At 40.2% G+C, this 27,258-nt stretch overlaps 1 protein-coding gene across 1 annotated transcript in view; it reads left to right on the top strand.

The window, feature by feature from the left end:
* The window catches only part of ACSL3 (acyl-CoA synthetase long chain family member 3), a 73,549-nt gene extending 53,703 nt beyond the window's left edge, over positions 1 to 19,846 (top strand). Inside the window, exons 7-16 of the mRNA XM_032401236.1 lie at positions 1,515 to 1,665; positions 2,923 to 3,046; positions 3,515 to 3,586; positions 4,890 to 5,029; positions 6,232 to 6,404; positions 8,254 to 8,328; positions 9,386 to 9,577; positions 10,925 to 11,039; positions 12,953 to 13,110; positions 16,696 to 19,846. Coding sequence (XP_032257127.1) covers positions 1,515 to 1,665; positions 2,923 to 3,046; positions 3,515 to 3,586; positions 4,890 to 5,029; positions 6,232 to 6,404; positions 8,254 to 8,328; positions 9,386 to 9,577; positions 10,925 to 11,039; positions 12,953 to 13,110; positions 16,696 to 16,853 — 1,358 coding nt within the window. The 3' untranslated portion in view covers positions 16,854 to 19,846. The remainder of the gene's footprint in view (positions 1 to 1,514; positions 1,666 to 2,922; positions 3,047 to 3,514; positions 3,587 to 4,889; positions 5,030 to 6,231; positions 6,405 to 8,253; positions 8,329 to 9,385; positions 9,578 to 10,924; positions 11,040 to 12,952; positions 13,111 to 16,695) is intronic.
* The last annotated feature ends 7,412 nt before the right edge of the window (positions 19,847 to 27,258 follow it).

Genomic DNA, 27,258 nt, shown 5'->3' with positions numbered 1-27,258 from the left:
CCGAAAGCTGCTAGGGTGCTGGGACTGTATTTCCTTTGTAGTTGGAAACTCAGTGATTAACTAGATGTAAGCACTCAGCTCAGGAATGGGAATGGGGTTCTGCTGACATTAATGTTGGGCATACGGAATTTTAAGTGCTAGTGCGACATTCAGATGTGGATATTTAGTGGGGAGTGGCGTATACTCTGGAGTTAAGTTTGGAGTTAGAAGCTAGAAGTTTGGTGTTATGTATAGCTGTGGAAGGAGGTGAGGTCACCCATGGAAAGCGGTGCTTCCAAAGAAGCAACTGAGGGTGGGTCAGAGGCAGGAGGAAGGCGCGCAGTGTGTGCTTCACGGAGGCTGCGTGAAAGGGGCCTCTCCTGGAGGCAGGGGTCGGCAGCGAGGGCAGGGTTCGGCAGCGAGGGCAGGGGTCGGCAGCGAGGGCAGGGGTCGGCAGCGAGGGCAGGGGTCGGCAGCGAGGGCAGGCGCCCTGCAGGAGCTGATGCCACAGGCATTGCAGGAGGCCCACCTCAGAGCAGTTTCTAGGAGGTGGTGGGGAATGGTGCCCTGGGATGGCGGAGTGAACGGAAGGCTAGGAAGTAAGGACTGGAATGAAGACTGTTGTCATGGGATATGTCTCCTCATGTAGGAAGGAAGGGTTCACTCAGCAACATGTTTAAAATTGTTTCCTCCACATTTAAGCAGTCCACACTTAGGGGAGGGCCAGGATTAATTCAGGGGGTGCCATCCATGACCCACTTCTCTTTGCCTTCCTGCCGTGTCCCCTCCAGGATGTGGGCTGTGGCCCTTAGGTTTGTGCAACTGGAGGACACTGTCTTTGAATCCAGGGTTCGGACTGTAGCCGGGTCACTTCACCACTGTGAGGCAGAGAACGGTTTTTAGCAAGTGTCTAGGTACCCTAGCCCAACCACCCTATGTCACAGTGGAATTTCTGGAATAGCCTTTTGTCTCCCTACTGCCTTGCTTCCCTAAGTTAGGCAGCCACGTAGCAGCCAAAGTGACCCTCATCACTGGTGATGACAAGCCCCTGTTCAAATTTCTACTCCAGGTGCAATCCAAAGTCCTTAGCATGGCCTCCAAGGCCTTGCATGATACGGTCCTGGCTGCTGCGTCAGGGCCTTTGCTCCCGCTTATTTTCTACGTGAGACAATCTTCTCCCAGTTCCAGGGTTTCAATGGCTCCCTTCTGCACTGTATCCAGGTCTTTACTAAAATACCAACGTGCCAGAAAAGCATTTCTTGACTTTTCCATCTAAATACCTTCTACTATCATCTCACCTTGTCTTTATTTTTCTTCATAGCTCTTATTACATTATAGATTCATGGCTTGTTGATCTCAGTAGAACATGTGTCCTGTATGTGCGGGGACGTGATCTGTTTTGTTGACCTGAATGAATATAATTCACAGTCGTCGACTTGAGTTATCAAACATGATTATGAAAAAAATGGGTGATATGACTACATTTCTCAGAAATGTGTGTGTGTGTGTGTATGTTTTTTTTTTCTCCAATGCAGAAAACAAACCTCTTAGCAAACCAGGGCCCTTAGATATTGCAGTAATCATGTATACAAGTGGATCCACAGGACTTCCGAAGGGAGTCATGATCTCCCACAGTAACATTATTGCTGGTATAACTGGGATGGCGGAACGGATTCCAGGACTGGGGTATGTCACATGGTCAACGCGTATGAAGTAGTCCCTTGTTGGTGCTGGTTGTTACGTTAACGTTGTTTGTGCCATGGAGTGGTGTGTGGCTAAATTAGTCTTTCAGAGGCTGTTTACAGTAGGCAGTTCCTTCAAAAAAATGAGAGGAACTTTAAAATTAATTAAATAGTTTTAGTTGTAAGGTTTAAAATACCGTTTCACATATATCATTGTTAATATTTACCTTTTACTTGAAAAGTGTAAATTTTATCTGACTTAAATCCCTTAATTTAATCAGTTGATAGTATTGCTGCTATAGTCATTTTTATACCTAAACATGTTAAAATTCAGGTGAACAAATAGCTTCATCTATTCCAATATTTATTGAGCTTTATTCAGTCTCTGATTTTTCTTTTTAAGACCAATTCCAGCAGCCACAGGGCCAGGGTGGGCATACTGCGGGGAAGAGACTGACCGGCGGGGAAGCCAGATGGGACCGGGAGGGTGGTAGAGGAGTCAGTACTTGATGACTGATGAGGGGCCGTGGTAGTGCTTGGATATCTTTGATGCCCTTATGCACAGAAATTACACTCACACACAGGTTACTATGGAACTGAATTTAGGGATGGAGAGAGAGATTTCTCTTATGAATGGATAACTTTTCAGAAAAAATTAAGAGCAGTAGTTTCCTGGGTTAGTCTTTGCCCTTCATATTTTTTTGGGGTGGGGGCAGTTCTTGAAATACATACACACACATACGTACACATTTTCTTATGTACAGTATCATTTATTATTTCTAAGTAACTTTCAAAACAGGAATCTTTTTTGTAAAATCCCTGGCCAGCAGTTGTGGATTCAATTGGAACTTTCTGTTTGGGAGCCCACGAGCTTTAAATTTAAAGACCATTCCTCTTTGGATGATTTCTGCTGTCCTACAGAAGACCCCTTCTTGTTTTGGCCCCTCAGCCCCCATTTCTTCTTAGCACATTGCTCCTGTAGCACTCGTAATCTGTGAGTGCCTTCATGTAGCACTGGAGACAGCCTCTGGGCTTTAGGTTGAGCTGTAGCCTTCTTACTACCCCCCCTCTCCCCACCACACACTCCCTAGAGTCTGTCTGCCTCCCCCTCCCTCCCCACCCAGCGTGCACACAGGCATGCGTGTGCGCTCTCTCTCTCTGTGTCTGTCTCCCTTTCTCCCCATGTGGGCAGGCTCGCTTTGCAGTCTCTTCCAGCAGAGATGACACCTGACGGATGCTTTTATATCTCCTTTTCTTTTAGAGAGGAAGATGTTTACATTGGCTATCTGCCTCTGGCCCATGTTTTAGAATTAAGTGCTGAGCTTGTTTGTCTTTCTCACGGATGCCGCATTGGCTACTCTTCACCACAGACTTTAGCAGATCAGGTAAGTTAGATGTCTTGTGACTTGAGATACTAAAAAATTGTAATTTTTTAACACGTTTTTCTGTATCAGCATGACAATGTAAGGATGGCAGTTAATCATTTAAAAATAATTACTTTTAAGTTTTTAAGTTTTTATAATAAGTAAATTAAAATGATGAATTTTTTTTTTTTTTTTTTTTTTTTTTAAAGATTTTATTTATTTAATTGCGAGAGAGAGAATGAGAGACAGAGAGCACCAGAGGGAGGAGGGTCAGAGGGAGAAGCAGACTCCCCGCTGAGCAGGGAGCCCGATGCGGGACTCGATCCTGGGACTCCAGGATCATGACCTGAGCCGAAGGCAGTCGCTTAACCGACTGAGCCACCCAGGCGCCCTAAAATGATGAATTTATAATACACTTTTTGGTCTAAGAATTTCACCGGATTTCTAAAATAAGGATCAGTTTATATAGATCACCTTTTCTCTCTCTAGTCTTCAAAAATAAAAAAAGGAAGCAAAGGGGATACAACCATGTTGAAACCAACACTGATGGCAGCTGTTCCGGTAAGAATCGACCGTTAGTTAATGTTGCGTACTAGAGAAGTGTCACCGGCCACAGAGCCTGAACGCTAGTGGAAGAGTTAACTGTTGGCAGGGTAGTTTATGTAGGATTTGTTCCTTATTGATTATATTGCCTTATACTCTGTGGGATTGATTCAGTCTTTCTTTTTTTTTTTTTTAACTTTATTTATTTATTCATTTTTTAAATTTACTAAATACTCAGTTTCAGTTTCCCTGTGATAGTATCACATCCTTTCCCTAAAGTCGCTTCTTATTCAGATCCTTTTCATGATATGTTTGCTATTAGTAGAACCCTGAAGCCCAGCAGGAGATGGGGGGAAGGTTTGATAGCACTTCCTTCTCCTCTGAGCAAATTGCGTAATTACCTCCTGAGTCCCCAGGAACAATCTGGCCTAGTCACCAAAAAAAGTGACAGAGAAGTGGTGCACCTTTGAATTACCTGAGAAACACTATGTATCCTAACATACCAGGCATTGGCAGGGGCCTGGGAATGGAGTGGAAATGGGAGAGTAACGATTTTCTGTCTCCTTAGTGTGAGTTTTATGTGGCTTCTGATTTTGTTTGAAAGTGTTGGGAATCATTACCAGATCCCTGAGTAACCCCATCCAAGCCAAGTTACATAGTTACTTTGTAGTTTCTGTAGGTGTATAGTTTCTGTAGTGTAATATTTTACTTTTTAGTTCATGTAATCTTCAGTTCATGTAAAATGAAATACAATTTAAACTTGTAAAGGGAAAGCCATTTCAAGTCATTGAAGTATATATACTTAATAGTAATGGTCCTAGCAAGCTAAATGTAGTGCAGAGAAGGAAAATTTCCTGAGTGCAGCATTAAAAGACAACCAACCAACCAAAATAACCCTTTGGTCCTTTTGTGAGCAAAGAATGTGACTCTCTGTATTTTTATAAGATAAGGTTATGAGAATTTTAAAAACCATTTCATACAGTTGTTATTTATGTAGTGAGCTTAGTTTTTCCAAAATAAACAAGACAAGCAAGCCATGTAAAGAATCAGTACTGATTCTGTTTCTGCCCTAAGGCTTTTATTTTTTTCTTTCTTTCCCCCCCCCACTCATGAGCATCTAGGTATGTTTGTGTTACGAAAAATTTTTACAGAAACCTCATTTTTAAACTAGCTGTGGCTCTATTTTAAAAGTTTATTCCTGATAGACTATATCTTCTAAAATGCCTCAATACTGATAGAAATATTTATCTGGTGTTCAGATATAATATGGAAGGCAGCTGATAGCATTGTTGACGGTATTAACTCATTTTTATATATCTAGGAAATCATGGATCGAATCTACAAAAACGTTATGAATAAAGTGAACGAAATGAGTAGTTTCCAACGCAATCTGTTTATTCTGGCCTATAATTACAAAATGGAACAGATTTCCAAAGGCCGTGGCACTCCACTGTGTGACAGGTCAGATGACTCCCCCCTCTCTTTGGTGACTTAGTCATTTTGTTCATATCATTAGCCCAGGTAATTGAGATAGTTACAAGAAATGAATTGGTTTTAAAAAGTCAGAGGGACTCTAAAAATCCATCTTGGATAAGAATATGAGCAATTAAAAAAGATTGCAGTGTTATTTGAAAAAACATTTCACTTACAGTTTTACTGTATTTAATAGTTTGCTTTCATTTTCTGTGGACACGTATGTGATTTTAGTTATTTTTAGAAATAATTTTTCTTTGCTTTTAAATTTATTTCAATATGAATATAAAATGGCAACTAAATATGAGTGTTTAAAGTGTTAAATGATAGGTTTTACCACAGACCTGATACTTTTTGTTTTTGTAGTGCTGGGTAAGTAGATTTAATTATAATTTAGAAATTAGAAAACAATGTATGGCATTTAATTTGTCTTATGGGAATATTAATAGAGTTTCCAGATGCTCCACATTATTTGAAACTTTATATTTTTTCTGCCTTATTTTAAAAAGAGATTGTACAAATATGTACACATTTCTTTTTTAAAAAACACTTTGAGAGAGAGAGTGTGTGTGTGTGTGTGTGTGTGTGTGTGTGCATGCAGGGGTAGGGGTAGAGTGGGAGGGAGAATGAGAATCTTAAGCAGACTCCACATTGAGCATGGACCCCGACGCAGGGCCGATTCCACGACCCCACGACTCTGAGATCATGACCTGAGCCGAAACCAAGATTCAGACGCTTAACTGACTGAGCTACCCAGGTGCCTCAAATATGTGCATATTTCTAATGAAGTAAACAAAAGCAAAAAAAAAAAATTTGCTTTTAATGCTAAATTTTATAAAGATACAATGGGATTATTCAGTATTAATATGTGTATTACATAATATAAAACTAATTGCTCTGTGGCCATAAACATGGGTTTGCCATTACTATACAAAATTTTAAACCTGACAGTTTTGATTTCAGATATTAACTTGAAAAGTTCTTAAGAGAAAAATCATATGTTCTTTACTTGGTCGAACTATAAAAAATTAAGATTTAAATAGTGAGTGAGAGAATCTCTTGAATTGGTTGTGTGGCTTTGGGCGAGCCTGACTCTCAAAATCTCACATATCAAAATTGGGAGATTAGTCTGAACGATCTGGAAGATCCCATTCAGCTTCAAATCCTCTGATTCTCTCTCTCTTTTCTAGGTTTATTTTCCGAAAAGTCCGAGGCTTGCTCGGTGGAAGTATCCGGCTTCTGTTGTGTGGAGGTGCTCCGCTTTCTGCAACCACACAGCGATTCATGAACATCTGTTTCTGCTGCCCCGTCGGTCAGGGATACGGACTGACTGAATCTTGTGGTGCAGGAACAATTACAGAAGGTTGGTGCTCTCCACAGGGTGGTGTGTCCAGCAGAGCCTGGGGTGTGACTCCCTGTATTCTTTGGTCGTGGGTTGTTTTCTGCAGTATGAAGGATAAAAGTGGTTAAGGTAAGGGCGCCTGGGTGGCTCAGTTGTTAAGCATCTGCCTTCGGCTCAGGTCATGATCCCAGCATCCTGGGATCCAGCCCCACATCGGGCTCCCTGCTCAGCGGGAAGCCTGCTTCTCCCTTTCCCACTCCCCCTGCTGTGTTCCCTCTCTCGTTGTCTCTCTCTCTGTCAAATAAATAAATAAAACCTTTAAAAAAAAAAAAAGGTGGTTAAGGTATTTGTGTAGCAGAATAATGGTAAATTCTAAGTACTGTGATTATTGATAAAGTTTTTAAGTATTGGGTACATCTAATAGTCAATTAAAGGAGTCTTTCATGTTAGATTATGATACATCATATTAAAAGCTACTTAGCGTCTGGAAAAGAAGTTTTAGTAACAAGCATTGGCTGTATTATTTACATTTATTTTCTTATATCAGTTATTAAATGTCTTTTTGTGAAAAACATTAACATGTTTTGTACAGTTGTTTAGGTATGTGTATTAAAGCTCAAACTCGGAAGTGGTTTATGGGGGTGGTCTGTGTAATGAGAGAGAAACCAGATTCAGTTTTACAGAATGTAATTTCTAGCGTTTATCATGGTGACATGATTGAGGAGGTGATCCACTACCCAAGTGGTTCCTGGATGAATCCCAAAGTGCCTCATGTGTCCCTTTTATGGAGGAAAGTTATTTTGCTTCTCAGTACTAGGAAAAGCTACTTTGTATTTTCTAGATACTGACAGGTACTAAACCTGTTAACTGATCATTTTCCCCTATTTACCTTCAGTGTTGCTGTGTACCATTCTTATGTCAGGTTTATCTTACATTACTTCTGTATTTTCCTGTTTTCAGTTTTCTATATTTTGGAAGCTACTTCTAAGTCTTGTTTTGCAGGAAATAAAAAAGCAATCTTAAATATGTGCATCTATGTTTCCTTTCTTCTGATGATCCTTATAGCTTCTGTTTTTAAGATTTGCATTGAATGTGATTCATCAGTTACAGCTTATGTTGTAAACAAAACATTCTGTGAATTTTAAATATCAGCCTTTTCTGATACTTGAATGATCTTTGAAGAGGAAACATAATGCAGTAGTAATTCACAATAGTGGTGTGTGCTTTTCCCAGATCCTTGAAAGTTAATCTCCAGCCTGGTCTTCTGAACTCCTGTGTATGAGTTTAAATAGGGTGATAGCATCAGCTGATGTCGGGGAGGCTTTAGAGGTCTCACTTTGTAATAGTGATAGATGGGAGAAGATTGGAGAGGCTATTTGTACTGCAGAGCTGTCCGGTCTAATAAGAAAGTGGAACGGGGGGGAGAAGCCATTGTGATCCATCATCCTTTAAGATAGGGGCTCCAGACACATGAGCCAGGCAGCTACTTCAGTGAGTGAAGTGAGCCTTGAGGTACGAAGATCCGCGGTGGGTGTAAGGCAGGAATCGGGGGGAGCTGGAGCAGGCGCGCCCCATCTAATGGGGACTACGGTTGTTGCTGTGCTGGAAATGCCAGCCCTGTTGGTCCTGGAGATGCCACACTTCTGGGGAAATTGTCTTGATTTTTAAATGTCAATAACCAATTCAGAATAAAAAAACAGAACTCTGTGTGGGCCACATAGCTTGTGGTTCACCAGTTTGTGACTCCAGCTTTTAAAGATTCTCTGGGGATGTCAAAGCTTTGGGATAAATCATCATTTTTGGTAATTTAGAAAAATCAAGCTGTTTATTCACCACTGTAATCAAATACCTTTTTTCATTTGCATCTTAGTATGGGACTACAATACTGGCAGAGTGGGAGCACCATTAGTTTGCTGTGAAATCAAATTAAAGAACTGGGAGGAAGGTAATAACCTATTTTAACCACAGACCATTAATTTGTATAATATTAAACCTTAAAATTAGAATTGTGCTTCATTTTCTTACTTTAGAATATAAAATCACCCACAAGTGCTTTTTTTGTCTAATAGAACTATTTTATCTAGAGCTATATGAATGCATTTATTTTGCTTATTTCAAGAATGATTCTGAAGAATTAAAATTGTTTTTATTTTGCTTATTTTATTACATGAATGCAACCAAGAATTACGGCAAAAACTTGAGAAATCTCCTAAATGAATGATGTCAGTAAACTAGGAATGATCATAAATTTATTTTGTAGCAGCAAAATCATAAAATATAATATATGAAACTGAGGATTTTTCTTTTTTCTTCCTTTTCCCTGATGGCTTCAATCTAGAATCATCAGAAGGAAATTTTTACTATAATTTCATACAAATCTATTGTGCCATTTAAATACTAATCACTTTTTAAAAATTTTATTTGATTCTTTCTGTGTGTACATTATCAGTGATTGGTTGGCTAAATTTTTCTTTTTATACAGAGTAAAGATTCTGAGGGTTCGCTGCCATTTTTCAGTTACCTTTTAGCATAATTAGTGAAAATGTTTAACAAATTTAAACTTGGAGTCATTCTGAACTTACCTGCCAGTCATAAATCTTGTAAACATTGTGTAATTTGATTTTGGAGATGTGTTTTATTGAATTACATGATTTAATACTTTTATCAGATATATAGGAATCTCTACAGAATCCTTAAAGGAGTTTACCTATGTAGTACACATGATTATTTTATACCACAGATGTTGGATTTTTTAGTGTAATTTTTGCTTGGAGTAGTAGTTTAAAAGCATCAGTGCTTATGGGTAAGCAACTGAAATTTTGCACCTAGTTTTACATTAATGAGTTTTTGTTCATTTATACTGTCTGCTTCATTTCCTTTGGGAAACTAATTGGATTAAAATCAGATGTCCCTATTTAGAAACTAATAGTTTCAAATTTTCACACAACTGTATATAGGGATAAAATTTTTGAATTAAGTGTTAATTATTTTGTGTTTATTAGGTGGATACTTTAATACCGATAAACCACACCCGAGGGGTGAAGTTCTTATTGGTGGCCAAAACGTGACAATAGGATACTACAAAAATGAAGCAAAAACGACAGCTGATTTCTTTGAAGATGAAAATGGACAGAGGTGGCTCTGTACTGGAGATATTGGGGAGTTTGACCCCGATGGTTGTTTAAAGATTATCGGTGAGCCAACTAATACATATACATATGTTTTCTGACAGTGGATGTTTCTGAAATAGTTTTACAAAAGAGATAACTGTATATTTAGGGAAACTGTTTAATAATATAAGAATGTATCTCTCTGCAGTGTTGATAGGGTCTGTTGTATCATCCCTGGAATATAAAATTTTATAATAAACTGTGAGGAAGTTTTAAGGCCTGACATTTTAGGAGATGTCAAAATCTGTTCAACAGGAGTGGTATTTTTAATTATTAGATAACCCTGAAAGAATCCAGTTCTCAGTAGGGAATATTTATTTTTGTGTGCTCTTTGCTATCTAGAGGTTATTGGACAGGCTCTCTCCTGTTGGAACCATGTCCTGGCCTTGCCTGTGAGAATAAGGAAGCCTGGCAGTTGGAGTACTAGGACCCAGGGGGCAAAAAATATCTCCCTGCCTTCCCTCTTACATTTTTTTTCTCCGTTAATAGAATTTCTGTCCTAGTCATGCTACCTAGAAGCCTGGGGGAGATGAGACTGTTTAGTGCCCTCCCCATGTCTTACCCATTTTCTACTGATTTATCATGTGAAACATGCCTCAAGATACTCTCTTCTTTCTCTCTGCCCCACCATGACCGTAGGTCAGGCCTGCACCTTCCGTCACCCTATTGCAAGAAATTCCTCCCTGGGACATACTTGTCCCCCTTAAACACACAATCTCAAAGGCCATGTGAGCCCTCAGCACTGATCTCACTGGGCCCCTTTGCTGCTAGAAAACTCTAGTGGCAGCTAAGGGCTTGGTTCCTTGCGCCTCTGTCCTGTAGCCCAACCCCACCTCTCCGCCTCCGGCCGTTCCCTCCCCCACCGTGCTGCGGTGATTCAAGCGGGCCTGTCTGTCGTTTTCCATGGCTGCTGCACTTGGTCAGCGCCCGTCTTCCCTCGAGACTCAGCCCAGGCCTCACTTGCAGGAATTCTTTCCAGATCAGCAGGTTGGACAGGCTTGACCCTTACCCTTACTGTTCTGTATGGAGGGGATGTGCTTCTCTCCAGATAGAATGTGAGCTTTCACGTGTCCCTGAGAACTCTTCAGCTTCCTGGTGTTAATGGGTTGCAGGAACACACTTGTTCAGCAGAACATGCCCGAAGCCCTGATGGTGGGGGCTCTTGACCAGAAGCTGATTTTATTTTTTTGAAAGAATTTATTTAATGGTACAAAAATTAGGGCCTAATATACTGTGTACTTTTAGTTTTGGTGTAACTATTAATAATAGACTTAACTGATAGCAAATTACGTAGGGAATGGGCAATATTCATGTGTATTCAAGGTATTTCTATGCTCCCATGTGGCCCCTCCCGGCCTTTGTTTTGCACAGATCGTAAAAAGGACCTTGTGAAACTGCAGGCGGGAGAATATGTTTCTCTTGGGAAAGTAGAGGCAGCTCTGAAGAACCTCTCCCTTATAGATAACATTTGCGCATATGCAAACAGGTAAGAAAGTAGAATTCTGTTACTTTTACTTCAAACAAACATTTTGTGTGGTTTTGGCATTTCCTTCCTAGATGAATCTTCTTTGTAAAACTATACCAAGAACTCTTCTTCCTTCTTATCTGTTGTCTCTGGGAGAGTCCTCTTCTCAGGAAAACCAGTAACTGATTCTGTCCTTGTGATGCCTCCCCTCCTCGTCCTCCTCTGTGTCCCTGTTTTCTGCTTTACATCTCACTGCGGTGTCCTGTGTGGTAGGGAGGGGAAGAAAGTCAAGTCCTCCCTCCTGCTGCCTTGGTACCCCCAGCGACCCGCCCCGCTGCACAGGGAAGCATCCCAGAACCAGTCCAGAGCAAAGGGGAGTAAAGAAGGAAGTTGAGGATGGGAGTCATCAAGCTTCATGAACCCTGCTCAGCACTTAGCTACCCCGCTCTAGACTCGAGCCTACTTCAGACCCTGGCCAGGGCTGGGAGCTCTGCCTTAAGCTATGTTAAGCTGTGGCTGAACTCCTAGCATCTCTAGTCTGTAATGATACAGAGGCAGCTGGGAAGGAGGGAAGGAGAGTTTAAAGTTAAAAATCCCAGAAATGTATTCCTGGGAAATGTGTTGGAAATTTAGATCGGCACTCTGATGACATTTTCCCCTAAGAGTTTGTTTGTTTGTTTGTTTGTTTTTAAAGAATTTTATTTTTTATTATTATTTTTTAAGATTTTATTTATTTATTTGAGAGAGAGAGAATGAGAGACAGAGAGCATGAGAGGGAGGAGGGTCAGAGGAGAAGCAGACTCCCTGCTGAGCAGGGAGCCTGATGCGGGGCTCGATCCAGGGACTCCAGGATCATGACCTGAGCTGAAGGCAGTCGCTTAACCAACTGAGCCACCCAGGTGCCCCTCCCCTAAGAGTTTTATATGTATTAATTATTCTCCAGTGTTAATGATCAGATACTTGGTGGCCAGCCTAGGAACCTTACTGCAGCAGTTGACATAATAGTTATTGTGAAATTTAAAATCTGGTATCGGAAGAACCAATTTAGAAACAGACTTTAAAGATTTACTACATTGAATCATAACTCATTCAGCCCTTTAGTTAGCTATGAGATATTTTCTTTAGTGCTGCTACAGTTCTGGCTTTTACTTGTGTGATACTAACCAGGCTGCCCTTCTCTTCCTGATGCTGTTGGCTATTTCTTACTGCCATTGGCAGGCGTACCTAAAGCTCTTTTATTCACAGTTCTCGTGGTAACAAAAGAAGAAAATAAATGCAACCACATTACTTTGATTTGCTGCCAATTTTCTTTAGATACAATTTCTTTTTTTTAAATTTTCAAGTATATTTTTAAAAGGTTTTATCTATTCATTCGAGAGCAACAGAGTGCATGGGCAGGGGCAGGGGGAGCAGAGGGAGAGCGAGAATCCCAGGGAGACTCTGCACTGAGTGTGGAGCCTGACCCGGGGCTCGATCTCACGACGCTGAGATCATCACCTGCGCGGAAATCAAGAGTCAGATGCTGCACTGACTGAGCCACCCAGATACAATTTCTATTTACATGAGTTTTTATTTTTGTTTAACCTGTTAATGTGAATTACTGATTTTTTTCCAAAGTTGAATTTTCTGATATTTGTAATTTTCTTTTAAAAAATGTATACATGGAAGTATTCGTAACAGTTAACACCTAGTTGAAATTTGCTATTAAATATCAGATGAAGGTTTATTTAGCAGTGAACTCTGTTGAGCGTTGAACATACTATGAATCATACGGTAGAAGTGGCTGTTCCATGAGGTAAGTGCTCAGTACCAGATGCGCGTCACGTATGTTCTTTCAAGTGGTCATGAATTGACGGCGTCGGCGTTATCGCTGACACCCGCTCACACGCTGTGCCATTTAGACCCTTAGCCCGCTTGTCCTTTATGTATTTCAGTTATCATTCTTATGTCATTGGGTTTGTTGTGCCAAATCAAAAGGAACTAACAGAACTCGCTCGAAAGAAAGGACTTCATGGGACTTGGGAGGAGCTGTGTAACAGCTGTGAAATGGAAAACGAGGTCCTCAAAGTGCTCTCTGAAGCTGCTATTTCAGGTGAGTGGCTGTGAAGCAGACTGAGGACCGAGGCTCACGTTTACTTGCTCTGCTGTCACAAGGCTTAGGGGACATCATTTCCTGCTCGGAAACCAACTGTGTCTCCTGCCGTTGGATAGAAAAACAGGCTTCTCAGGCCTGCATCCAGGCTCCTCCCCAGGACTCGCCCGTCACGGGCTCCCGTGGCGGCGGGCACCGGTCAGAATGTCCTTGTCCCTGCAGCTTCTGTCTTCCGGGTCGCCCTTTCTCTCCTTACTCAGCTGGGTCCTGGCCACCCCGGCCCACCTGGAACTGTCCAAGACTCTTCTCCGCATTTTCTGCACCGGTAGCGTACCGGTACTTACGGATATGTCCTATCCACCTTTTTGTGTGTGTGTTGGGGGGGCTGCAGTGGGTTGCTCTGCTTTTGGTTGGTAATGGATAATGCTGTGAACACTCATGTGCAAGGGTTTGTGTGGACGTACTCATTTCTCCCGGGTAGGTACTTCAGAGTGGAACTGCTAGGCCTGTGTCAACTTTATGTTAAATCTTTTGAGACAAAAGTACCAGATTATTTTCCAGACTATTTTTTCCCAGATTTTCCAAACTATTTTCTAAAATGGTAGCATCATTTTATCATCCCCACTAGTGTTGGTTTCCAGTTTCCCCACGTCCTCGAAATACTTGTTACTGTTCATCCTTTGGATTCTACTCATCCTAGTGGGTATGAAGTAGGGTATCTCGTTTTGATTTACATTTTTCTGGTGGCTAATGATGCTTGGCATCCTTTCTTGTATTTATTAGCCATTGTATGTCTTCTCTAGAGAAATGTCTATTCAGATCCTTTGCCCATTTTTTTATTTTTATTTATTTATTTTTAAAAAGATTTATTTGACAGAGACAGAGCGAGAGAGGGAACACAAGCAGGGGGAGTGGGAGAGGGAGAAGCAGGCTTCCCGCTGAGCAGGGAGCCCGATGTGGGGCTCGATCCCAGGACCCTGGGATCATGACCTGAGCCGAATTTCGGGCAGATGCTTAATGACTGAGCCACCCAGGTGCCCCTTTGCCCATTTTTTAAATGGGGTTGCCTTTTTATTATTGAATTGTGCAAGTTCTTTATATATTCTAGACACAAGGCTCTTACCAGATATGCAATTTGTAAATATTTTCTCCCATTTTGTGGGTTGTGTTTTTACTTTTTTGATGGTATCCTTTGAATTACAAAAGGTAGGTTTTTTTTTGGTATCCTATCTGAGAAACCATTCCTAATCTATCACAAAGATACACCCTATTTTTTATCATAAGAATTTTACAGTTTCAGCTATTATATTTAAAAGCTCCTTGGTCCATTTGAGTTCATTTTCATATGATGTGAAGAAGGGATCCAACTTCATTCTTAGGCAAAATCTGTATTAGGTTTACACCTGAGAAACAGAATTAGTAGTTACATAGAGAGACTCAGTGTGAAGAATTGGTTTATGTGATTTTTGGGGGCTGACTTAGGCAAAGCTGGAAATCGGGAGGGCAGCCTGTTGGCAGCAGCTGACCACAGGCAGAATTGCTTTTTGTTTGGGGGCACCTCAGCTCTGCTCCTACAACCTTTCAGTTGGCCAAACCAGGCCCACTAAGATAATCTAGGCCAGTTTTCCTCACATAAAGTAAACTGGTTATAGACATAATCCTACCTACAAAATATCCTCAGAGCAACACCTGCATTAGTGTTTGTAACTGGGAACTCCAGCCTAGCCCAGCTCATACACAAAACTGACGTCCCAGTCCATCATCGCTTGTCCGCTTGGCACCGGTGTACATCTCCTGAGAACACAGTTGATTTCTAAGTAAGGACAGTAACAAAGACTCCTGCCTAATGCAGTAAAGCTGCCTAGCACACAGCTGAAAATGCAGTGACCTTTTTTGCAGAAGAGGATGCAGAGCTCTTGAGCAATTTTTGCTCTTACTCTGTATGCAGTTAGCTTATTAATACCTATTATTATAGATAAGAGAATAAAAGGAAAGAAAATAAAAATATTTGCTTTAACATATAAACACAACAGAACAAAAAGGAACTATTCCATAAGTCCTGACGTCCAGGCCTTGCTGCTTTTGCTCACAGTGGTTTTCCCTCTAGGGGAGCACTCCTGAAATAGCTTCAGTCTTTGGAGAGAAAACCTTGTTGTGTCTATGTTTATAAGTTAGAGTTAACATACTCCTTTTGCTCCCAAGGTACTTACACCTTCAGTTTAGTGAGCAAGTGTGCCTGTGTGTGTGTGTGTGTGTGTGTGTGTGTGTGTGTGTGTGTAATCATGGCTATACGGTTACCTGTTTATCATTGTTAGATTTTATTCCACTTGAGAACAGAAACTATTCTTGTGTTTTTTAAAGAGTGTTTAAGAATGTTTAGTAAAGGGCGCCTGGGTGGCTCAGTTGGTTAAGCAACTGCCTTCGGCTCAGGTCATGATCCTGGAGTCCCTGGATCGAGTCCCGCATCGGGCTCCCTGCTCGGCAGGGAGTCTGCTTCTCCCTCTGACCCTCCCCCCTCTCATGTACTCGCTCTCTCTCATTCTCTCTCTCTCAAATAAATAAATATCTTAAAAAAAAAAAAAGAATGTTTAGTAAAGCACTTCACACAGTAATTTTTTTCAATAAATATTTGTTGAATGAATGCTGGAAAAACCTCTCCCTTTTCTCCCTGTCTCCAACCCTCCCTTTCTCTCTCCATCCCTCTCCCCGTCTCCAACCCCCTGCTATTGAGAATCTGCTGGTATCCAGCAGTGTATAGGAACACAATAGCGAGCCGACATTCTGTCCTCAAAGCTTATGCTGAATATTCTGGTTCAATGACAAGATTCTTTTTAAACTTTATTTTTTAGTTTCTAAAGTGATCTCCTTAAAATAAACTGAAAACAAATAGGTGTGTGGCATTTGCTTTTCCTTAATTGTGGATCTTAGCTCCTAGAGGTAAACAGTTTATAGTTGGGTGTATACTTGTCCTACACATCTAGATGCGTATAATTTATCTGGTATTTAAAAAAAAACTTTTTTTTTTTAAAGCCTAATAATATATATTGCAAATATCTTTACACACCGTACCATGTAGATCTTATTTTTTTTTTCCCCCAAAGATTTTATTTATTTTTGACAGAGCACAAGCAGGGGAAGCAGCAGGCGGAGGGAGAGGGAGAGGTAGGCTCCCTGCTGAGCAGGAGCCTGAAGTGGGACTCGATCCCAGGACCCCGGGACCGTGACCTGAGCCGAAGGCGGACACTTAACCATCTGAGCCACCCAGGCGCCCCATAGATCTTATTTTTAATGACTGAATTATATTCCATTTTATGTCTACATCATAACTGAATCTAACGCATTCTATTGATGGCCATGTAGATTTTTTAAAACAGTTTTTTTGCTATTACAATTCTCATACATATCTCTATATATTTTTACTTGTAGTGTTTTTGAGGGATGGATTATTTAGAGGTGAGATTCATGGGATGTTTGTGCATTTTGGTGGGTGCTCTAAGACTAGAAAAGTTTACTATTTGCTAAGAATTTTAATTGTACATTTTTCATGCCTCTGCATTTACATTTTTTTTTCTTCCCCCATCTCAGCGAGTCTAGAAAAATTCGAAATTCCAGTAAAAATTCGTTTGAGCCCAGAACCGTGGACCCCCGAAACTGGTCTGGTGACAGATGCCTTCAAGCTGAAACGTAAAGAGCTTAAAACACATTACCAGGCGGACATTGAGCGAATGTATGGAAGAAAATAGTTCTTCTCTTTCAGCATCGTTTGCTACAGGGAGCTCAGATCAAATAGGAAAATACTTGAAGTGCATGTCTCCAACTGTGAGGCAAACCCCGTTCCTCATAGTAAACCTAAACTGTTACTTCTCATGACGTCGCCGTTTTTACTGACAGGATTAGTAAAACATTAAGACAGCAAACTGGTGTCTGTCTCTTCTTTCTCTCCCCCTTTCCAACTTACCTTACCACCTAGGACTGCACTTGTCAGCATGAGGACTTTCTCAATCATTTTGGGGAACAGTGATTTTAAAACCTCAAGTTTTTAAACATGATTTATATGTTCTGTATAATGTTCAGTTTGTAACTTTTTAAAGTTCGGATGTATAGAGGGATAAATAGGAAATATAAGAATTGGTTATTTGGGGGGCTTTTGTACTTACAGTATTTAAAAATGCAAGGGTATGGATGTGAAATTATGTAAATTCAAACGCTTATGAATCAAATCATTGTTGAACAAAAGATTTGTTGCTGTGTAATTATTGTCTTGTATGCATTTGAGAGAAATAAATATACCCATACTTATGTTTTAAGAAATTGAGACCTTGTGAATATATGCCTGACAGCATCTTCTATATATATTTATTTTTTATTAGGGAAAAAATGGAAGTTTGGTTGGTGCTGCATGAAACAAGATAGCACTAGAGGGTTATGTTCAGTAGTAAAGAAGAAAACACAGCAAATGTAGCACCAGTGGGTAGTCTCTGGTAGCTTAGCCTCCGGGCATTCAGGGTCTTCTCGTTAGCTCTGGACTATGAAAATGTCCAGATTTTTTTTTAAAGTTGGAAGCAGTTCTAAAAGTTAGGGTGGGATTTAAGAAGCAAAGGATAGAAAGCTATTCTTTATTAATGTTTATATTTACAGCACCTCAGTCATGGAAAGCTATTCTATCCACTCCGATGCTTTTAGTCTAGATGTGTAATCTATCGCATTTCAAAATGAGGATTCTTTCTCTTGATAGTTTGCACTGGTTGTGTGTGTGTGTGTGTGTGTGTGTGTGTGTGTATTGGCAACTTATTAAAAAAGCACCTTATCCTTTCTAAACAGAACCTTTCTACACTAGAATACAGAAACATGGAGAATGCTTCTGATACTGGCATTCTTACTAAGATAATGAGAATTTAACTTTATACTGAAGTAGTTAAGATTTAATTTGTAGGTTTTTATGTTACTGTGGAAGTTATTTATGATTCTAAAAACACTGCTTGTATGGTACATAGTAAGTCTTTTCATAGGTGTTGCTTGTCTTGTTATTTGAGCATTATCAAGAGTAATATTGCACTCCAATGAAGATGTGTTCAAATCAAGACTTTAAAAAAAATCATAGATACCATGTTTTCTTAATGTCCTATCAGTTATTTTCTTGATTCTTAGTTGGTTTAGGCATCAAAAGGCAAAAACAAAAAAAGTTAAGAATGTAGATCTGTGTAGGATAGTGGGAGTGCTGAGACCCAGGGCCCTGTAGCTTTTGGTCATTTGTGCACACACCATATTTGGAGATACCACAATATGGTGTTCGGTTTTGAATACGTCTTGTATTTCTGTATATTTGCATTACGTTTTTAATGTGTTTCTCCTTGTCATAGTTTAAATTTTCATAAAGTTTGGGAAAACTGCCAAGAAGTAAAACAAAGAAAGTAAACAGCTTCTCTGTCAGGATGTTGTGATGTAAAGATTAAGTCAGGGTGGGTGGAGAATTTGTTTCTGATGCTTTCTCTTTAGAATAATTGTTTGCTTTCAAATGATTTTTGAGAAGTTATATTTAGAAAAAAAAAGGTTTAGTGTTTCAAAGGAGAGAGAACAATATAATGGTGACTTGAAACTGTCAGCTTACCACTGATTGTGGATACAAGTTGTTTCTTTTCAGGAGCATCCAATAAGGCTGATTTAATTTGCGTCTAATTACATTTTTCTCATTTTTTAGAATTTCAGTCTTAAAATCTTAGATGTCACGTGTCAGATGTCATGCAGAGTATGAAATTATTACATAAAGTATCATCCCCTTTCAAACAAATTACTCTCTGACCCAGGCCATCTTTAGTGACTTGAAAAATGGTATCTTTTCCTATTAATCTTTCAAAAGAAACGGTTTAACAACCAAAACCAAAACACCACCCAACAACGATGATTTTATTAAAATACTGGTTTAGCCAGAAGACGCTTGGGGACGAAAACTTTGAAGAATGTCAGTCAGTTGCTAAATCTAATACATCTGAAAATAGACTATAGATCCTCAAAAGAATGATTCCTAAGAACTTGTTCTCTGGAAATAAGTTACATAAGACTTCTCGGCCTTTTCCCGTGACAGTAAGTCTAGAGCCTGACTGGCGGCTACCTCCGCTCTTCTCTCTGGCAGGCTTCCCCCCACCCCGGGCTGGGATTTTTTAGCTTCAACTTTATTTTACCAACAGCAGAACAAAACCTAAAGTGGTCTCTTCTTTATAAGTACTACTTTGTTTTTTAAGTAATGGATCTGATATCCATGGTGTTCTCTAAAGCTTGCAATTTTTCCAGCAATATTTAAAGATTATCCTGGAATATTTTTTTTTTGCTGCTAAAATACACAAGATTATTTACAGTTTTTAAAGCAATTATTCCCTGTGATACTTTAAAACTTGGAATCCTGATGTGTGAGTTCTTTCTTTTGTAAGAGAATTACATGCATCTGTGATGTTTTAAAGGGGATCCACTTTTAACAGTGTACATACTGGACCACACTGAAATGTAATGCGTCTTTTCTCTACACTTAACAATTGGTTATTCACTGCGAGTTCATTTTTGATGTATTCTTGGTTATTGCTGTTTTCTGCCTGAAGTGTACATCATAAAGAAGCAACATAGCCACATGGTATGGACTATTTATTTGTAACTTGACATCAAGTTTGAAGAATAAAGATGTAAAAAGTTTCTGATATTAAAACTCTACTATTTTGTTTTTTAAAAAAATCTCTATAAATAAAGTCAAACTTTAATTGACATTCCTGAAATACTTGTTTTGAAAAAGGAGTTTGGGGAATTTTCTTGGCCTAGCCAATCCACTTGAAGGGGAATTTTTTACTTTAAAAATTCTGTTCTTAATCTACTTTATTTCCGACAGCATTCTGTCCTCCCTTTCTCTAACCCTTCCTGATGCCTCCTTTCTATTTTGATTTTGACTACACAGATTCTCTGCTGTCAGCATTTAAAAATCAGTGCTGATAAGATGTTTTCTACACTTAAAATGGTCACATAGCATGAATTAGAGAACATAAAATTCGTGGGAGTAATTAAAAGCAATGTGGCAGCCATAAATCTAGGTTTTATGCCTACCTTTAATCCTTTAATTGTGGAAGAATTGTATCCTGCCATGATATCTCAGAAACAACCTATCCCTGCCTTCAAGACCACTTGATGTTTGTTCATGACAAAACCAGGTATATGTACCTTTGTACTAAGAACACTTTTATAAAAGCTGTCACTGTATGGAATCCTGGCAACTGTAACAAAAGGCATCTAGCAGCTTCTTGTGCATCAACTTAGATATAATTGTGCCTCATTTCTCTCACTAACCTTGCTCAGATTATTTTAAACTTTGGTAGCTTAATATTTCTACCACAATAACACCTGTAATTTTAGGATGAGGCAGGTCTGTATTGTCATGGAAGGATAGAAAAACATGCTATGTTTTATATGTTATATATAGCCTGATTTAAGTAATGTGTTGTCATCAATCTGACCCTCGCCCCAAAAAACAAAACCAAACTTATCTCTGATTCTAATCTGTCTTCTTGCAAGTATGTAGACTCCAGGGGCACATCTGTTTGGAAATCCCCTCTAGCCCCAGTGCCTTAGTAATGGTCCATGGTCCTCTGAGTGGGCATTCAATAACTTTTCTGATTAAAATGTTAACAAAATTACAACCACAAGGCGGCATATGTGTGTCTAATATTACATGCATCTTTCTAGCTCAGACTTTTTCAAATCTTTCCCCATTAGCATCCTTATTTACTGATACTTTTGAATAGTGGTGACTTCGTGGGATTCATTCAGAAGCAACTTTTCCATTTGGTGATTCCTTGTTAAGTTAATCCTCAGTTCTTATAAAGAGAAATTATTTTGTGTGAGTTATACGTTATGCAATAAGATGGAGTCTCTGAAGTTTTTTCTGCATGGATTACTTTGTAGAAATAGGGTTTCTCTCCAGTATGAGTTTTTTTTTTAAAGATTTTATTTTATTTGACAGTGAGAGAGGGAACACAAGCAGGGGGAGTGGGAGAGGGAGGAGCAGGCTTCCCACAGAACAGGGAGCCCGATGTGGGGCTCGATCCCAGGACCCAGGGATCATGACCTGAGCCGAAGGCAGATGCTTAACAACTGAGCCACCCAGGCGCCCTTCCAGTATGGTTTTTTAAAATCATTATTATGTTAATCACCATACATTACATCATTAGTTTTTGATGTAGTGTTCCATGATTCGTTGTTTGCGTATAACACCCAGTGCTCCATGCAGAACGTGCCCTCTTTTAATACCCATCACCAGGCTCCAGTATGAGTTTTTTGATGCTGAAAGTTTTTCTGCATTTACAGATTTTCTCGATTTTTTTTAAAATTTAAATTCAATTTAGTTAACATATAATGTATTCATCACTTGCATATAACACCCAGTGCTCATCACATCACGTGCCCTCCTTAATACCCATCACCCAGTTACCCCATCCCCCCACCCACCTCCCCTTCAGCAACTATCAGTTTGTTTCCTAGAGTTAAGAGTCTCTTAGGGTTTGCCTCCCTCTTTTTATTTCATTTTTCTTTCCCTTCCCCTATCTTCATCTGTTTTGTTTCTTAAATTCCACATGAGTGAAATCATTTCACTGGTATTTGTCTTTCTCTGACTTATTTCGCTTATAATACCCTCTAGTTGTATCTACGTCTTTGCAAACGGCAAGATTTCATTCTTTTTGATGGCTGAGTAATATTCCTCTGTGTGTGTGTGTGTGTACACACTATATATATACACACATTGTTAGCCTATATATATGTAGGCTATTGTTAATGTTGCCATAAACATTGGAATGCATGTGCCCCTTTGAATTAGCATTTTTGTGTCCTCTGGATAAATACCTAGTAGTGTAATTGCTGGGCCTAGGGTAGTTCTATTTGTAACCTTTTGAGGAACCTCCATACTGTTTTCCAGAGTGGCTGCACCAGCTTGCATTCCCACCAACAGTGTAGGAGGGCTTCCCTTTCTCCACATCCTCACCAACATCTGTCATTTCCTGACTTGTTAATTTTAGCCATTCTGACTGGTGAGAGGTGGTATCTCATTGCGGTTTTGATCTGATGCCAAGTGATGTTGAACATTTTTTCATGTGTTGGCCATTTGTATGTCTTCTTTGGAGAAGTGTCTGTTCATGTCTTCTGCCCATTTCTTGACTGGACTTTTTGTTTTTTGGGTGTTGAGTTTGATAAATTCTTTATAGATTTTGGATACTAGCCCTCTATCTGATCGGTCATTTGTGAATATCTTCTCCCATTCTGTAGGTTGCCTTTTACTTCTGTTGATTGTTTCCTTTGCTGTGCAAAAGCTTTTTATCCTGATGAAGTACCAATAGTTCATTTTTGCTTTTGTTTCCCTTGCCTTTGGAGATGAGTCTAGTAAGTAGCTGTGGCCGAGGTCAGAGAGGTTGCTGCCTGTGTTCTCCTCTAGGATTTTGATGGATTTCTGTCTCAACATTTAGGTCTTTCATCCATTTTGAATTTATTTTTGTGTATGGTGTAAGAAAGTGGTCCAGTTTCATTCTTCTGCATGTGGCTGTCCAATTTTCCCAACACCATTTGTTGAAGAGACTGTCTTTTCTCCATTGGATATTCTTCCCTGCTTTGTCGAAGATTAGTTGACCATAGAGTTGAGGGTCCATTTCTGGGCTCTCTCTTCTGTTTGCACTGATCTATGTGTCTGTTTCTGTGCTGGTACCATACTGTCTTGATGATTACAGCTTTGTAATAGAGCTTGAAGTCCGGAATTGTGAAGCCTCCAGCTTTGGTTTTCTTTTCAGCATTCCTTTGGCTCTTCAAGGTATTTTCTGGTTCCTTACAAATTTTAGAATTGTTCCAGCTCTGTGAAAAATGCTGGTGGTAGATTTTCTCTTTAGAAAATGCCCTCTCATGGTAAGAGAGGGATGACTTGCAGCTTTCCCCCACTGTCTGCATTTACAGGGTTTCTTCATAGAAATCTCAGTGCAAGCTTTCTTGTTTTATCAAAGGCAAGCTATAAGTGAAGATTTTCCTATAATGACCACATTTGCGGAGTTTTATGAAGTCCTTGACGTTGACTACAAGATACATTATAGCTAAAGATTTCCCCACTTTCTTCACATTCATTTTTTTCTTTAACCTGCATGAACTCTCACATGTTGGATAAGGGAGGGGCAGTCCCTAAAGACTTCCATCAGTTTTTTACAACCAGAGGATTTCATACCTGTATGATTTTCCACATGTTAAGGCAGTTCTCTAACTTTCTGAACTCAAGACTTCTTTACAATCTGAAACAAATTACTGACAAAATTACCGAGGACCCTAGAAAGCTTTGATTTATGTGGCTTACATCTCAATATTTTTAAATCATGGAGTTTTTTCACAAGTGTTTGTGCTTTACCAGGAAATGTATAGAGTTTTAAAATCATTTGCTTTGGTTTTCCTTAATCACCATAGTCACGTTAAGATAAACATTTTTAAGTGAGAGGCATGAGTAGGGGTCCATAGGGAGGGGTGTATGTATGTACCTTCTCCCATCCCTGAGTCCCAGCTTCCCACGGGGAAAAACATCACAGTTGTTAGCAGAACACAGCTGTGAAATTTTTGCTCTGTGATACTGCAGAGTTCCACAGTCTTCATCAAAATAGGAATGAAAAACCCACCACTCTGTTGCCCAATGTGACACCCCAGCTTTCCAAATTCTATTTGTAAAGCCTATAGTTCCAATGCCCTTACACTTTGTCTACCCTCATGGCCCTATGCTAGACACTGTCCAGCCTCAGAAGGACTCCGTGTCTGAAATGGGAGGAAGACGGAAGGTCAGAATGGGATCAGGATGGCTTTAATGGGAGGCCGGGTGGGGGTCAGGAGGGGGGCGCTCAGGCCGGGTTGAACAAAGACCATCACTGTGAAGTTTTTATAGTAACCGTGGATTAGAAACACCCTATGCACCCTAATACCTAAAGAGCTAAATGTCATATAACACCCATTCGATTGATCATACAGGCAACAGACGCATTTACACAACTTCTTATATCATGAGGATTATTTCATATTATGAATTATTTGGGGGAAGAAAGTTGGAATCAAAATTTAGAGGCACTTCAGGTCAAAGTGTGTGTGTGTGTGGGGGGGGCACATATATTGCATAGAGAAAAGCCTGGAAAGAAATGTGCCAACGTGGTGGTTGTGAAATTGTGGTTAACTTATTTTTCTCTTCATGCTTTTCTTTATTATTATTATTATTATTATTATTTTTTTTTACAATGGCATTACTGCTCTCATAAAAATCCAAATCAAATTTAGGAGAATAGTTTAGTCTTTGTTTTTCTTATCCTGGCAAAATTAATATATTTTTAAAAGATTTTTGTTTATTTGACAGAGAGAGAGACAGCGAGAGCAGGAACACAAGCAGGGGGAGTGGGAGAGGGAGAAGCAGGCTTCCCGCGGAGCAGGGAGCCTGATGCAGGACTCGATCCCAAGACCCTGGGACCATGACCTGAGTTGAAGGCAGATGCTCAACCGACTGAGCCACCCAGGTGCCCCAAAATTAATAATTTTTAAGAAAAAAATACCTTGAAATTGCCTCATGTTTTGGTAAAAACCAGAAACTTGTTATTTTCTAATCTCATTGTATTTATATTAGTGTGTTAGTTTCCTAGGGCTCCTGTCACAGAATACCACAAACCGGGTGACTTAAAACAAGAGAAATCAGTTCTCTCACTGTTCTGGAGGCTAGAAGTCTGAAATCAAGGTGTGTTGGCTTGGCCATGTTCCTTCTGAAACCTACCGGAGAATTCTTTCTTGCTTCCTTCCAGCTGCTGGTGGCTTGCCATGATCTGTGGCAGTCTTTGACCTGTAGATTCATCTCTCCAATCCGTCACATGGCTTTTCCCTGTGTCTTCATAATCATCTTCCCTCTGTGTGCATCTGTGTGTCCGAATTTCCCCTTTTCATAAGGACACAGTCAGATTAGGGCCCACCCTAGTGACCTCCTATTAACCTGGTCATCAGCAATAACCTTACCTCCAAGTAAGGTCCCATTCTGAGGTACTAGGAGTTAGGACTTCAATATATCTTTTTTGGGGGGATGCCATTCAACCCATAACCCATTTTTTTTAAAGCGTTCTTCCAATTATACTCTTTGCTTATCAATTTTGTTCTGTTTATTCTATCTTTATAATGTGATATTTGAGTATCTATCCCTGTCTTCTTGCATTAAACATTTTTTTTTCTTTTGTGTTTCCTTCCCTTTTCTGTGTATCTTTATTTTCATGTTATCAGTTCTCTTGTTGACTGCCTCAACACTCAATTGGAATTTTCCTGTTTATGTGGAACTTTTGCCCCCATTCAGCTTTTAAAAATTTTTATGCATATTTATTTTATTTTTTAAAAAAAGATTATTTGTGAGAGAGAGCTTGAGAGAGAGAGAGAGAGAGATCATGAGCGGGGATGTGGGGTAGAGGGAGAAGCAGACTCCCCACTGAGCAGGGAGCCTGATGTGGGACTTGCTTTCAGGATCCTGGGATCATGACCTGAGCTGAAGGCAGATGCTTCATCGACTGAGCCACCCAGGTGTCCCGTATTATAACGTATTTAATCATTCTTTCATTACTGGGCATTTGTGTTACTCTAAAGTTCACCACTAGAATCAGTGTGACAGCAAAGGGCCCTTACTATCATTTTGGGCATAAGTGGAAACTCATGTATAGGACAGTTCCCAAATAGTGGACCGGCTAGATCAAACCTTAGAAGTTTTGCAAGCTATCCAATTGTTATTTTGTTTTGAATGTATATATCCTGACTCCTGGGGCACATTTAAATTCCCGAAGACACGGGGGCTTTAGCTATTCTTTTTATTCCTCAAGTCTAGCGTAATATGTCTTTCTTCTAAGAGATTCTGAGTGTTTGCTATAGTATTATTTTCACCAGTTAGCTTTTACCCAGGCTAAAAGGCAGGCAACAAGGAGAAAGCTGGTGTGCAATGTGACCTGTTAGGTTTTTTGTCACATATTCCTTCCCTCCCTCCCTCCCGTTCCTCCCTGATGAGAGATAATAATTTCATATGCCTTTGAGTCCCTTGTGACATTTGTTTGTCCTACGCCTTCCCAGGAATACACTGATAACGAGGGAAATAAAAATGTATACAGTGCCATTAATCAAACAGAGACACGTGGGCGTTCGGTGGGGAACCCGAAGTCAGCCTTGCCTTTGTGGATCTTGCCTCCCTCCTCTGCAGCATTTAGAGGAAGCAGCAGGGACCGTGTGGGGACAATGGATGTTTCAGCGACGGTCTGCCACCCATTCCCCTCCTGTGAATCACCAGCCCTATGATGCTGTCCACCGTGCATGCTGACGTTCGGCAGCTCCGCAGCTTCCTGTCTTCCCAAAGTGGTACAGACCAGAGCCTTTCTCCTGCAGAATCATGGGAACCTGGTGAAGTAGGGCAGGCTATTTTCCCAGGTAGGGGAGGTGACAGACGCAGACTCACCACAGCAAGACACCCACGATCCCTGGTCACCAACACGCCCTTGATGTCAAAACGGACTATGGATAGGGGAAGAAAAAGATGGTTTTTGGACTGCAGTATGAGGAACAAGAATTGCTTTTTGAATTTTATGCTGGGTCTCCCCTTCTTCTTCCCAAATCCTTCCTGTTCTTTCTTTTGCTTTGAAGATACAGAAAAATGATGGCAGTTTTATTAGAAAAACCTCTTGAGAAACCAGGCACTGTGAGACACTAATAATTCTCATGCTTGGGAGTTTCGGAATAATAATTATGATAGTTAACACTGAGAATTTGCCAAGGATGTCATGCGTGTTACCTCCATTAATCCCTGTGATAGTGCCGTAGAAATGGGTGTCCTTATTCACCCTGCTTTACCGAGGAGGAAGCTGAAGCTTGCACCAGTTCAACGAGTTAAGTGCCAGAGGAACCCAACCCAGGCAGTCTGAAGCACATCGCAAACGAGTTGGGGGGATTCTGATCTCCTCCACTCCAGACTCTCTTGGTTCAGAGCCGTCCCGCTGGTCCTGACTGGCAGTAATAACCCCAACCTCTCGTCCCTGCCCCATCCCTGCCTTGCTGACCCCTGATGCTCACAGTCTTCTGCCCACCTGCTCCAGCACCCTTACCACGTGG

This window comes from Phoca vitulina, unplaced genomic scaffold (assembly GCF_004348235.1).
Source record: "Phoca vitulina isolate PV1807 unplaced genomic scaffold, GSC_HSeal_1.0 scaffold1, whole genome shotgun sequence".
Classification (NCBI taxonomy): Eukaryota; Metazoa; Chordata; class Mammalia; order Carnivora; family Phocidae; genus Phoca; species Phoca vitulina.
This window is presented reverse-complemented; position numbering and strand designations above follow the sequence as displayed.